Source organism: Mobula birostris, chromosome 22, assembly GCF_030028105.1.
Source record: "Mobula birostris isolate sMobBir1 chromosome 22, sMobBir1.hap1, whole genome shotgun sequence".
Taxonomy (NCBI): Eukaryota; Metazoa; Chordata; class Chondrichthyes; order Myliobatiformes; family Myliobatidae; genus Mobula; species Mobula birostris.
This window is the reverse complement of record NC_092391.1, coordinates 14,872,971-14,885,452: the sequence shown is the minus strand read 5'-3', so window position 1 is coordinate 14,885,452 and position 12,482 is coordinate 14,872,971. Positions and strand designations below refer to the sequence as shown.

The following is a 12,482-nucleotide window of genomic DNA, read 5'->3' as shown; positions in this document are numbered from 1 at the left end:
TGTAATTAGGGGGGCAAGGTTTTGCAAGAAGCACCCAAGCAAAATATCACTATGCGTCTCCTAACAAGTGTTCCCTCTTCCGGATATAATGAGGATCAAATTTTTCAATCGACCCATTATTGACTGGTTTCTCAGAAAATAAGCTAATTAGATATATAAGAATTGAACATAAATATTGTATTGATAGGAATCAGGACATCAGTGGTGTGTATTTAGAATAGAAGAAACATCGGTTTTATTGAAACTGCTTAAACAGAAACAATCAATAATGTTGTTCACTTTTCAAGTGTACAAGGAAATGAAGTTTAGCTGGAAAAAAAACTCAGTAGAATTCTCAGGAAAATATATGATTTAATCTAAAAGTTTACATGAAAACCTAACCTTCTAACTCATGTGCTTTATGTGTTGTAAACCGTGCAACACTCATCAAAGTAGCTGGCGAACGCAGCAGGCCAAGCAGCATCTCTAGGAAGAGGTACCTCTTCCTAGAGATGCTGCCTGGCCTGCTGCGTTCACCGACTACTTTGATGTGTGTTGCTTGAATTTCCAGCATCTGCAGAATTCCTGTTGTTTGTGTTGTAAACCATTGTGTTTTTTAATAATACTTTTTATAAGATTTGTACTTTTTAACAAACTCATGTATTTTTCACAGTATGTGGTGGTTCATCCCCACTCATTGGCAGAAAGCGGTATAGCAGCTGAATTACTAGTTTGTCATCTTTCTCATTGCACATTATCCATGTGATGTAATTGTTTTAATTATGTAGCCTAGTAACTAGTCTATTCCTATCTAAGGTATTTATCTTATCTATAAAAATGATGGATCTTTCAGAGGTGCTATCTTTATTCCTTTTATCTTTGGTCTTTGCATTCTTGGCCATTCATTCACCTCTCACCTCCATTCATTAATATCTCAGCTCTTTATTTGGTTTGCCTAGTACTTGTATGTTTGAAATAAATTGTTAGAATTAAGACTGCTCACCATCTTTGACTCCCCGGAGAACCCTAAGGATCAGAAAGAAAACATATGCATAATTATTAACTTACAACTTTCAAATCGTAATTACAAGCAAAAAGGCTTCTTTCAAATTGCCTCCTTTAATACTTTTTTGTGAATTTAACTCATCTGACCTGGATTTTAGCAACACACAGAAACTCTGTCTGTGTTTATACGGATCACAGAGTGTCAAAAATTACAGAATTAACCTTACCGTCCCCTGTCCTAGTACATACTCACCTCCCCAACACAAATCCTAGCCTACCTTACCTTATTCCCCACTATTCTATCCCTAGCTAATTTATCCTATACTTTCCCATTCTATTCTATCTTACCATTTGCAGCAGAGGTTCAGAAAGTTTAAGACATTATCAGATAGAAAATCAATATATCAAATCATATATTAAATCAGAGTGAAAGCCAGATGTTTAAAATTCAATGATGGAGTGGATCAATAAGACGATAAGATATAGGAGCAGAATTAGACCATTTGGCCCATCGAGTATGCTCTACCATTTCATCATGGCTGATCCATTTTTCCTCCTAGCCCTAATCTCATGCCTTACCCCCTGTATCCCTTCATGCCAAGAATCTATCAACCTCTGCCTTAAATAGACATAAAGACTTGGCCTCCACAGCTCCCTGTGGCAATGAATTCCACAGAGTCACCACTCTCTGGCTAAAGAAATTCCTCCTTGTCTCCATTCTAAAAGGACGCCCCTCGATTCTGAAGCTGTGTCCTCTGGTCTTAGACACTCCCAGCATCAGAAACATCCTCTCCACATCCACTCTATCAAGGCATTTCACTATCCAATAGGTTTCAACTAGGTCACCCCTCATTTTTCTGAATTCTAATGAATACAGGCCCTTAGCCATCAAGCGCTCTTCATATGACGAGCCGTTCAATCCTAGAATCATTTTTGTGAACCTTCTTTGAACCTGCTCCAGTGCCAGCACATCCTTTCTAAGATGTTGTTGTTGCTGAGTGCTGTTGAGTGGTTGTCGACTCATGGCGACCCTATGGATAGTGTAGTCCATAGGGTTTTTGTGCCAAGATACAGAAGATACAGGCCTTTTTTCCACGCAGATACTGTTACTGTTGGGACCTGGCTGGATTTAAACTCAGGACCATCCACCTCAAAGTCCAGTGCTGATGTCACTACGCTGCCAGCTGGCCCCCTTTCTAAGATAAGGGGCCCAAAACTGCGCACAATACTCCCAAGTGAGGCCTCACCAGTCCTTTATAAAGTCTCAACGTTACCCCCCTGCTTTTATATTCTGGTCCTCCTGAAATGAATGCTAATGTCGCATTTTAAGACATTATTAGATAGAAACCCAGTATATCAAAGGTTCAAAGGTACAATTTAATGTCAGAGAAATGTATACAATATACATCCTGAAACGCTTTTACTTCACAACCACCTGCGAAAACAGAGGAGTGCCCCAAAGAATGAATGACAGTTAAATGTTAGAACCCCAAAGTCCCTCCTATCTCCCCCCTCATGCGTGTAAGCGGCAGCGAGCAACAATCCCCCCTTCCCCCACCAGCAAACAAAAGCATCAGCACTGACACCGAGCACTCAAGCTTGAGCAAAGCAATAGCAAAGACACAGATGCAGTTACCGCAAAGACTTGGTGTTTCACCCAGTATTTGACATACCTCCCTCCCTCCCTCTCCCTCTCTCTCTCTCTCCTCCCTTCTCCTCCCCCCTCTGCCCCCTCTCTCCCCCCTCTCTCTCTCCCCCTCTCTCCCTCCTCTCCCCTTCTCTCTCTCCCCCTTTCTCCCCCTCCTCCCCTTCTCTCCCTCTCTCTCCCCTCTCTCTCTCTCTCTCTTTCTCCCCCTAATAAGGGAGAAAGAGAGGTCTCCATTTTCCCAGCGAGCAGGGAGACATAACAAACAATTCGCTGGTTTACGATTTTAAGACTGTTTTTTTCAAGCTCTGTGGCTGAAGATCACAAAGATCTCAGGTCTCCAGGCACACAGCAGATATCCCAACAGAGTAGCAAATCACATATTACATCAGGGTGAAGACTAGATGTGTAAAATTAAATAATGGAGTGGATTAATCTCCTTAACTTGGTCCTATTATCTGCCATCTTGTAACGTCACTTCAGATGTAAGCAAATCTTGGTGTTAACCCCTAACATGTTTTACACTATACGGGATCAAATATGTACGATTATATATTTCTAGGCAAGGCACATTATTTATCATCCATTAAGTGGGACAATGTCCCACTATTGAGGGCATCTTAGAAAGCTGATGCCTCAGAAGGGAGGCATCCATCATTAAGGACCCCACTGCCTTGGACATGCCCTCTTCTCATTAACTTTTGCTCTCTTTTTTGCACATATATCAAGATTTTATATCTTGCGCTATAATTGGTGGTTACAATGACAGAACCTGTGCGGGAGAGTTTTTAAAGTGGATAAGCCATTGCATCGGGATAGTTCCACTCTCTGGACCTCAGAAGTCCAAGTCCACTGGAGACGGCCTGGCTTTACTAACAAGTTTGTTCCTTTGTTATGTGCCATGTTGTATGACATGGGTAATCATGGTCTTTCCATGACCATGATGGTTCTTGGCAAAGTTTTTCTACAGAAGTGGTTTACCAGTGCCTTCTTCTGGGCAGTGTCTTTTCAAGACAGGTGACCCCAGCCATTACCAATACTCTTCAGAGATTGTCTGCCTGGCATCAGTGGTCGCATAACCAGGACTTGTGATATGCACCGGCAGCTCATACGACCATCCACCACCTGCTCCCCTGGTTTCACATGACCCTGATTGGAGGTTGGGGGGGCTAAGCAGGTGCTACACCTTCCCCAAGGGTGGCCTACAGGCTAGCGGAGGGAAGGAGCATGTTAGGCCTCCTTTGGTAGAGACGTATCTCCACCTCGCCATCCACTCTAACAAGCAGGAGGTTATTAAGTCACAGTTTTGACAGGGGCAGGTGACTCTTTTAGTCCAGGAGCCTAAGGAAGGCAGACAGACAGGCATCAATGATCTACGTCCTCTGTTTGGAGCAAGAATTGGAGTGGTGTATTGGGACACACGCACAGCACTACCCATAGCTACAGAACACAGCCTGTAAAAGGTAACACAAGTCAGCATGCTGACTATGGAGTGATTAGACATATGATGGATGGTTTCTTGCAAGGTCAGCCAACCACTTCCCGCAAGGATGCTGTCAACCAAAGAGAAAGTGCACCCAGGATTGGTCACATTATTTGTCCATTCACTGCCCCATTACTCTCCCGCTGTTTCACACTACAAAGGTCTCTTCTCTATGGATATACATCTGACGTGTTACCACGGGCAGCAAATGATGCACGAGTGCTCTCAGATATTTTACAGTAGCTACAGTGCGTCCCCGGGGCCGGCTGATGATATGGTGGCATCAGTACTAGACTTCGAGGCAGATAGTCCGAGTTCGAATCCAGCCAGGTCCCAACCCGAGCAGCAGTAGTATCTGCCACAGGAAACGAGATGAGGAAAAACTCCTTCACACAGAGAGTGGTGAATCTGTGGAATTCTCTGCCACAGTAAACAGTTGAGGCCAGTTCATTGGCTATATTTAGGAGGGAGTTAGATATGGCCCTTGTGGCTACAGGGATCAGGGGGTATGGAGAGAAGGCTGATACAGGGTTCTCAGTTGGATGATCAGCCATGATCATACTGAATGGCGGTGCAGGCTCGTAGGGCTGAATGGCCTACTCCTGCACCTATTTTCTATGTTTCTATGTTTCTATCTGCACAGGAGAAAGGCCTGGCAATCTACACTCGTATCTTGCCACGAAAACCCTACACTATCCTTCGACTCACCATGAGTCAGCGACAGCAACGGTGCATCTCTATTGCACCAGCCCCTCGATCAGCCCAATCCAACCAGCCACAGGGACTTCACTGAAGCCGGGGTGTGTGCCTTCTTTACAAGGCTTCGAATTCTATCCAGAACCGATCCACCACGGGAGAGAACCAAGGCAAAGACACCCAAATAAGGGTGTTACTGAGTGAACCAGCAAGCTGTGATTCAGTTTTCTGAGGATCTTTTAAAGAGATGAGAGAAGTATCTTCTTTGCACAGAGGGTACGGAGTACCTGGAATGACCTCCCAGAGGAAGTGGTCAACTGAAACTTTTAAAGGGTACAATATGTGGAGGTGAGGGGCTTGGAGGGTTATGGGCCAAAGGATTAGGAGTGAGGATGCTGTGAACAGCATGGGCAGTTGGGCTGAAGGGCCTGTATACATGCTGTATTCCTCTTTGACTCTGTGACTGAATCCAACAATACAGCCTCTGCGCACATCCTGCCATTTGTGTCCACAACTGCACCATCCAGAGGAGATATTTAGAATCGCTTCAGGAAGAACAGAGGGATGGCCAGGACCGGCAGGAGATAAGTCGGCAAAAGCCAAGTGGTGCCACCAGTTGGTGGACCCAGAAGACATTTATCATCAGCGAGGAATGGTCGTCAGCGTTCAAATAATCCTTGTGTGGTCTCAGTATATGATCAATGTACTCCTTCTCCCCTTAATGGTTAACTTATTTTAAACTCAAGACTGTGCTAAATCAGAACAAATTAAAGTAAGAATACATTTACTCAATACACAGTCAGATTCAGATTTATTTATCACATGTACTTCGAAACATACGGTGAATTGTGTTGTTTGTGTTAGCAGCTAACACATCTGAGAGTGCGTAAGGGGCAGCCTACAAGGTCGCTGCACATTCACGCCCACAATGCTGGCAGAACAACAACAAATGACAAAACATTTTGTCTCAGTTCTCCAACCCCAGCTCAGGCCGTCTTCAGTTTCCAGTGGACTCAGACTCTTTGACTTCCCCAGCTTCCAGTCCCAACTACGCATTCAACTCTGGCCTGAGTGAGTAATATCCCTGTGGCTTTCCGACTGATCAGAAGTGAATCCAAGTTTGAAAATCAAATATGTGAAGCAGAAATAACCAACCAGTCTAGTCCGAAGAAGCGAACCAATTGGATGCAACTTTTTTTTAAAGGTTTTTCTATTCACCAGGGTATTGAATACTCGTCCTGGATCCCATGATGGAAATTGTGTACAAGCACCATGGCCACCCCAACCACCAACCTCCTTCCTTTCAGTAGAACTTTTCTGAAACCCCCTCCTCACAGCTTTCTCCCCAGCAGTCAGCCTCCTGCCTCCCAAGTTCTGCTGCTGGCATCCATCTGCTTTCCGTCTGCTCCAGTGAAGCATCTAACCAGCAGCAGATCACAAAGACCCAGAAGTTCTGGTCACTCTTGTCTCACTCTACACAAAATTACACTGTGTATAGATAGGGTAAATGCAAGCAGGCTTTTTTTTTTCACTGAGACTACAACTAAAAGACATATGTTAAAGCTAAAGGATGAAATACTTAACGGGAACCTGAGGGGGAATTTCTTCACTCAGAGAGTGGTGCGAGTGTGAAACGAGCTGCCAGCGGAAGACGTTGATGCAGGTTCAATTTTAAATTTAAGAGACGTTGGGATAAGTACACGGATAGGAGGAGTATTGAAGGTGAAGGCCCAGGTACAGGTCGGGACAAGGCAGAATAACAGTTTGGCACAGACTAGATGGGCCAAAGGGTGTATTTCTGTGCTGTAGTGCTCTTTGGCCCTGTCATTAATGTGAGCATGGATTAGACCACAAGATACAGGAGCAGAATTAGGCCATTTGGCCCATCGAGTCTGCTCCGCCATTTCAGCACAGCTGATCCATTTACCCTCTCAACCCCAATCTCCTGCCTTCTCCCCGTATCTCTGCATGGCCTGACTAATCAAGATTGACACTGATAATCGTCCTCTTCCTCCCACCCCACCAATCTCCAGTTAACAGTGGGGCTCCAGTGCTTAAAACACCTGCAGAAAATTAGTTTCCATTTTTATTGAACTGATCTGTGAACTGGGATTCTTAAAGCAAGGCAAAAGGCCTGATATCCTAAATGAACAAATCACCCTCCAAATGATGCAGAATTACCTACATTAATCAAAGAAGAAGCATTCAGTGGTAAATCAGTGCAAAGCTCCTCCCACCCCTCACCATTTAATGAATGTAAATCTGCATTCCCCTTCTCTATTTTACATATACTTAACACCTGAGCTGCTCACTACTCTCCTTGAATATACAGGTCACCTGTCCCTATTATGGACTCACCTGCGAAATACACTCAGTGGCCACTTTATTAGGCACCTCCTGTTCCTAACTAAGTGGCCATTATGTGTATGTTCATGGTCTTCTGGGGCTGTAGCCCATCCACTGCAAGGTTCGATGTGTTGTGCATTTAGAGATGCTCTTCTGCACACAACTCTTGTAACGTGTGGTTGTTTGAATTATTGTCGCCTTCCTGTCAGCTCGAACCAGCCTGACCATTCTTCTCTGACTTATTCAGGTGATTTTGCCCAGAGAGCTGCCGCTTACTGGGTGATGTTTGTTTTTTGCACTGTATTCTGAATTCTAGAGACTGTCCTGCATGGAAGTCCCAGGAGATCTGCAACTACTGACATACTGAAACCACCCCATCTGGCACCAACAATCATTCGACAATCAAAGTCACTTAGATCACATCTCTTCCTCATTCTGATGTTTGGTCTGAACCTCTTGACCATGTCCACATGCTTTTATGCATTAAGTTGCTGTCACATGATTGGCCGATTAGATATTTGCATTAATGAGGCGTACCTAATAAAGTGGCCACTGAGTGCATGTAAAATTCTCAATGTGGGGTACATAGACACAAACGTCCTGAACTGTTGCCGAGTGGCAGGTGTGTGATATGACTCAATACTGCTGCAAATAAAGCAGTCCATCCAGTCCATAACAATCTTGAATAATGTGTCCTGTCTGTCTGCCTGTTTCCTGTACTTTGTCATTTAATTGTGCTTCTCCAAGCCACATAATATGTATACATGGATATTTGAGTATTGGAAAGCTGATTAGCGAGACAAAGATATACCATTTCAAATCTCCCAAATGTCAGTTGTGTCTTCTTTATTTGATGGTTTTGTTACTGCAATGTATTTTCACTCCCCATCCTTCCAGAAAAAGATATAATTTTACAAGCCCTGCCACAGAGAAGATGAACAGACTTTGTTTTCGAACCTCTTGGGGCACTTTTTTATCAAATCAGTGGGCATTTTAATCTCCAGTTATTAAATGCAGATTGCCTCTTGCAGGGAACTTGGAGTAACAGCATCACAATCATTAATCCTCTTGTGTGAGCATCACTGCACATTAAGGGCATGAGGCATACTGACAGTTGTTGTCTGCATTGACAACCAACGCAGGCAGGAAATCCAACTCAAGACAGAATAAAGCGCCCACACAAAATCCAAACACCATACTGTATATTGTAGATAATATGTCAAAGAGTCTCTCTAAAAGTATGCAGCTACATTACTGTAGGTCTCAGAAGTGAAGTGTTTTTACCTTCCTTAATTTTTTGTGTGTTCATGAAGCGCCACTATCCTCTGCATTGTCTAAAGACATTGTGAGGGCATTTTTTTAGGCTTTGCACATATAGCAAATAACTTCAGCAACCAATATTCAGATCTGAATATGGACTGTAGATTAAATTTAAAACGCAGCTCTGGACATGGGGTTCCTAAAAGTCGTGAACCGCAGTTCATTGGAAAGCCAGATGATGCTGATTTAAAATCCATTTGTCTGTCTGTGGTGTGAGTGCAAAGAAAGAGATGTAAAAGTTATCTGTAATTCAAAGGAAAGCATTGTAGATACATTGTAAATATTGAATTGTCCTTTGAACTTTAGCATATAAAACATCATGTAGTGTTGTGTGGAGCAGGCCTCTTCCTCGGAAAGGGTCTCAATATGATGCCTGTCATGTCTCACTTTGTCAAATAAAAAAAGACTGCTTCATTTTTACCAGCTATTTCCTGCTGGTGACTTGGTTCACATGACAACAGATATAAATGATCACATTCCAGTTTAGGCTGAGTACTTCAATAGTAGACTTGGTGCTCTTTTCCTTGCTTAATTACTGTTCATTCAATTTCTTTGGTCTCAGTTGTTAAAGTAGTTTATGTAGCATCGCACCAAATGTTCGTGCGCACTCATTCGTTCATTATGTGACGTGTCATACGACATAGCCAATTGTGGCCTTTCCATGACCATAATTGTTCCTGATAAATTTTTATACAGAAGTGGTTTGCCATTGCTTTCTTCTGGGCAGTGTCTTTACAAGATGGGTGTGCCCAGCCATTATCAACACTCTTCACAGATTGTCCGCCTGGTGTCAGTGGTCGCATAATCAGGACTTGTGATATGTACTGGCTGCTCATATGACCGTCCACCACCTGCTCCCATGGCTTCATGTCACCCTGACTGGGGGGCTAAGCAGGTGCTACACCTTGCCCAGGGGTGACCTGCAGGCTAGCGGAGGGAAGGAGCGCCTTACACCTCCTTCAGTACAGATGCATCTCCACCCCGCCACCCCAGTATTAGCATTCTGGTAATATTTGTTTCTTTGGTTTTCAGATATGGAGACCATTGAAAGGCATCCATTTGTCTTTTTGATGAGATTAGTTGACAAGTCCTCGATGAACTAGCGCATTCGGGGAGAGAATGCACAGGTCGCTGTCAGCTCCCTCATGGGGTCAAGTATCCCAAACCACGGAATGCATCACATTGAACTCCCCATTGATATCTGTGGCAGGAAACGTCTCCGCTTAGCATCTCAGGAAGCCGTTGTTTGGAATGACAAAGTGGGCAGGTTTTTGCTACAGCGAAGAGAGAGAAAGAGAAAGAGAGCGAGAGGGAGAGAGAGGGGGATAGAGGGGGAGAGAGAGAGGGGGGAGAGAGAAAGGAAGAAAATTACAGAGGCTCAATCTTAGCCAAAAGGCCAAGACTTTTTCCCAGCATGGAAATGGTTAACATGAAGAGGCACCGTTAGGAGGAAAGTATAGGGAAGAAGCCAAAGGTAATTTTTTTTTTGCACGTAGAGTGGTAGGTGCAAGGAGCGCACTGCCCGGGATGGTGGTAGAGGTTGATGTACTATGAATATTTAAGAGTTTTAGATAGGAAAACGAATGAAAGAAAAACGGAGGGCTCTGTGGGAGAGGAAGTTCAGATTGACCTGGGAGTAGGTTAAGGAGGCAGCACAACACTGCGGGCTGAAGGGTTATGTTAAAGTTCAGTGGTATAGTGGAGCCGTAGTTTCTAGGCTATAGTGAATAACTACACAACACTTACAGCTTTTCTTTCATTGCTGTTATTGTGATGCAGATATCCTCACGATGAGCTGAACCACCTGAGTTGTGATGAAGCAAAGCACCACTATGGAGGTGTGATCAGCGTCCTACCAATTGCCCTCGATTACTTAAAAGATGGTATGGGCGGCATCGAGTTAGCCCAGTATGAAGCTGCTAAAAATAACAGGTATGCTCAGTGCAACAAGAGAGAGGAACCAAAAGAAAACAGTGAGAGCAGCGCACAGACTCTCCATTGCAGATGAAAGAGTGCGAAATCACATACATGAAATGGAAAGCATCCGCCAAAAAGAAAAATAAGCCCTTAATAGTCAAACCACCGTGGGTACCAGCTGGTAAAACCAATGGTCTCTGAGCGCTTGCAGTATACAAGCTTCCCACCATTGTTAGTGGTTGCCTGCAGTCCTGATGGCCTAATGCCACGGTTAACCAGGCGCTGCCCTTCCAATCGGGACAAGTGTCTCCAGCAGCCTAAATAAATTAAAAGAGTTGTTGTGGACTTCTGTACAACATATTTTCCGGGTGTTTTCAGAAGAGCTCCTTCCTAAAATCAAAGTTGCTGGTGAATGCAGCAGGCCAGGCAGCATCTCTAGGAAGAGGTACAGTTGACGTTTCAGGCCGAGACCCTTCGTCAGGACTAACTGATAGAGCTAGTAAGAGATTTGAAAATGGGAGGGGGAGGGGGAGATCCAAAATGAAAGAAGACAGGAGGGGGAGGGATGGAGCCAAGAGCTGGACAGTTGATTAGCAAGAGAGATATGAGAGGATTATGGGACGGGAGGCCTAGGGAGAAAGAAAGGGGGAGGGGGGGAAGCCCAGAGGATGGGCAAGGAGTATAGTGAGAGGGACAGAGGGAGATAAAGGAGAGAGAGAAAAAAAATTAATAATAAGTCTCCAAATCTCTTACTAGCTCTTCTTTCAGTTAGTCCTGACGAAGGGTCTCGGCCTCAAACGTCGACTGTACCTCTTCCTAGAGATGCTGCCTGGCCTGCTGCGTTCACCAGCAACTTTGATGTGTGTTGCTTGAATTTCCAGCATCTGCAAAATTCCTGTTGTTTCCTTCCTAAAATGATAGCTCTCTTCATTTTTCAAAATACTGCTGGCAGTTATAGGCTATGGGGAGAAGGCAGGAGAATGGGATTGAGAGGAATAATAAATGATAGAATGGTGGGGCAGACTCGATAAGCCGAGTGGCCTAATTCTGCACTGATGTCTCTCGGTCTTATGAGCACAGGGTGTTCTGAAGCTTTGTGGGGGGTGAGGTAGTACATTGTGGCAAGGACACTGTCGCAACAGAGAGTGACAAGAAGCTCAGCTCACAGGGTAATGATAGATTATCTATTTTTTGTGATAAATGTTGCCCAGGACGTCAGAAATAATCAACACACACAAAATGCTGGAGGATCTCAGCAGGCCTATGGAAAAGAGTAAACAGACAACGGTTTGGGCAGAGACCCTTCATCAGGACTGAAAAAAAAGATGAGAGATTAGAGCAAAAGGTTGGGGGGGGTAGTTTTGCCTACCCTCTCCCTCACCTGGCTCCACCTGTCACCTTCCAGCTTGTACCACTTCCCTTCCCCCTCACCTTCTTATTCTGGCTTTCTTCCCCTTCCTTTCCCAACCTGATGAGGGGTCTCGGCTCAAAACGTCGACCGTTTATTCCTTTCCACAGATGCTGCCTGACCAGCTGAGTTCCTCCAGCGTTGTTTGTGTTTTGCTCTGGATTCCCAGCAAATGCAGAACCTCCAGTGTTTACTGCCTTCACTCCTTTAAATAATATCCAAACCATAGACCAGCCAACTTGCTATTATTTAATTAAGTTGGAGAACCACAAAACGAGTCGCTGAGGAAAATGTTTGAAAACCACTATCCCCGCAATCTACCATCTAGAGCCATTGACCCTTAGCTGACACCTAAGTCAAAGTCAAAGTAAATTTACTATCAAAGTATGTATATGTCATTTACTTGCAGGTATTTACAGGAAAATAAAGAAATACTATAGAATTTATGAAAAAACTATACTGTCATATTAGGTTTGCACTGATACAAGGAGCCCTTTCCTCTTCCTTTGAACCATCCCTGCTTACATAGCATACTGATCTGTGGCGCAGAATTAACTATGGTAATTGCTCCTATCCACATTAAACTTGGTAAATATAGCCAGCCAGTGTTTCTGCCTCAGGCTGAAACAATGCCCTGAGTGCAAAGCCTTGTGTCTGTGAGTACTTGGCAAAGTGGGATCTCA

General features: G+C 44.1%; 1 protein-coding gene across 1 annotated transcript in view; it reads left to right on the top strand.

Moving 5' to 3' along the window:
* The window catches only part of spaca9 (sperm acrosome associated 9), a 47,702-nt gene extending 37,110 nt beyond the window's left edge, over nucleotides 1-10,592 (top strand). Inside the window, 2 exon segments of the mRNA XM_072240017.1 lie at nucleotides 10,254-10,465; nucleotides 10,468-10,592. Of these exon segments, the coding sequence (XP_072096118.1) occupies nucleotides 10,254-10,465; nucleotides 10,468-10,592 (337 nt within the window).
* Nucleotides 10,593-12,482: the final 1,890 nt, after the last annotated feature.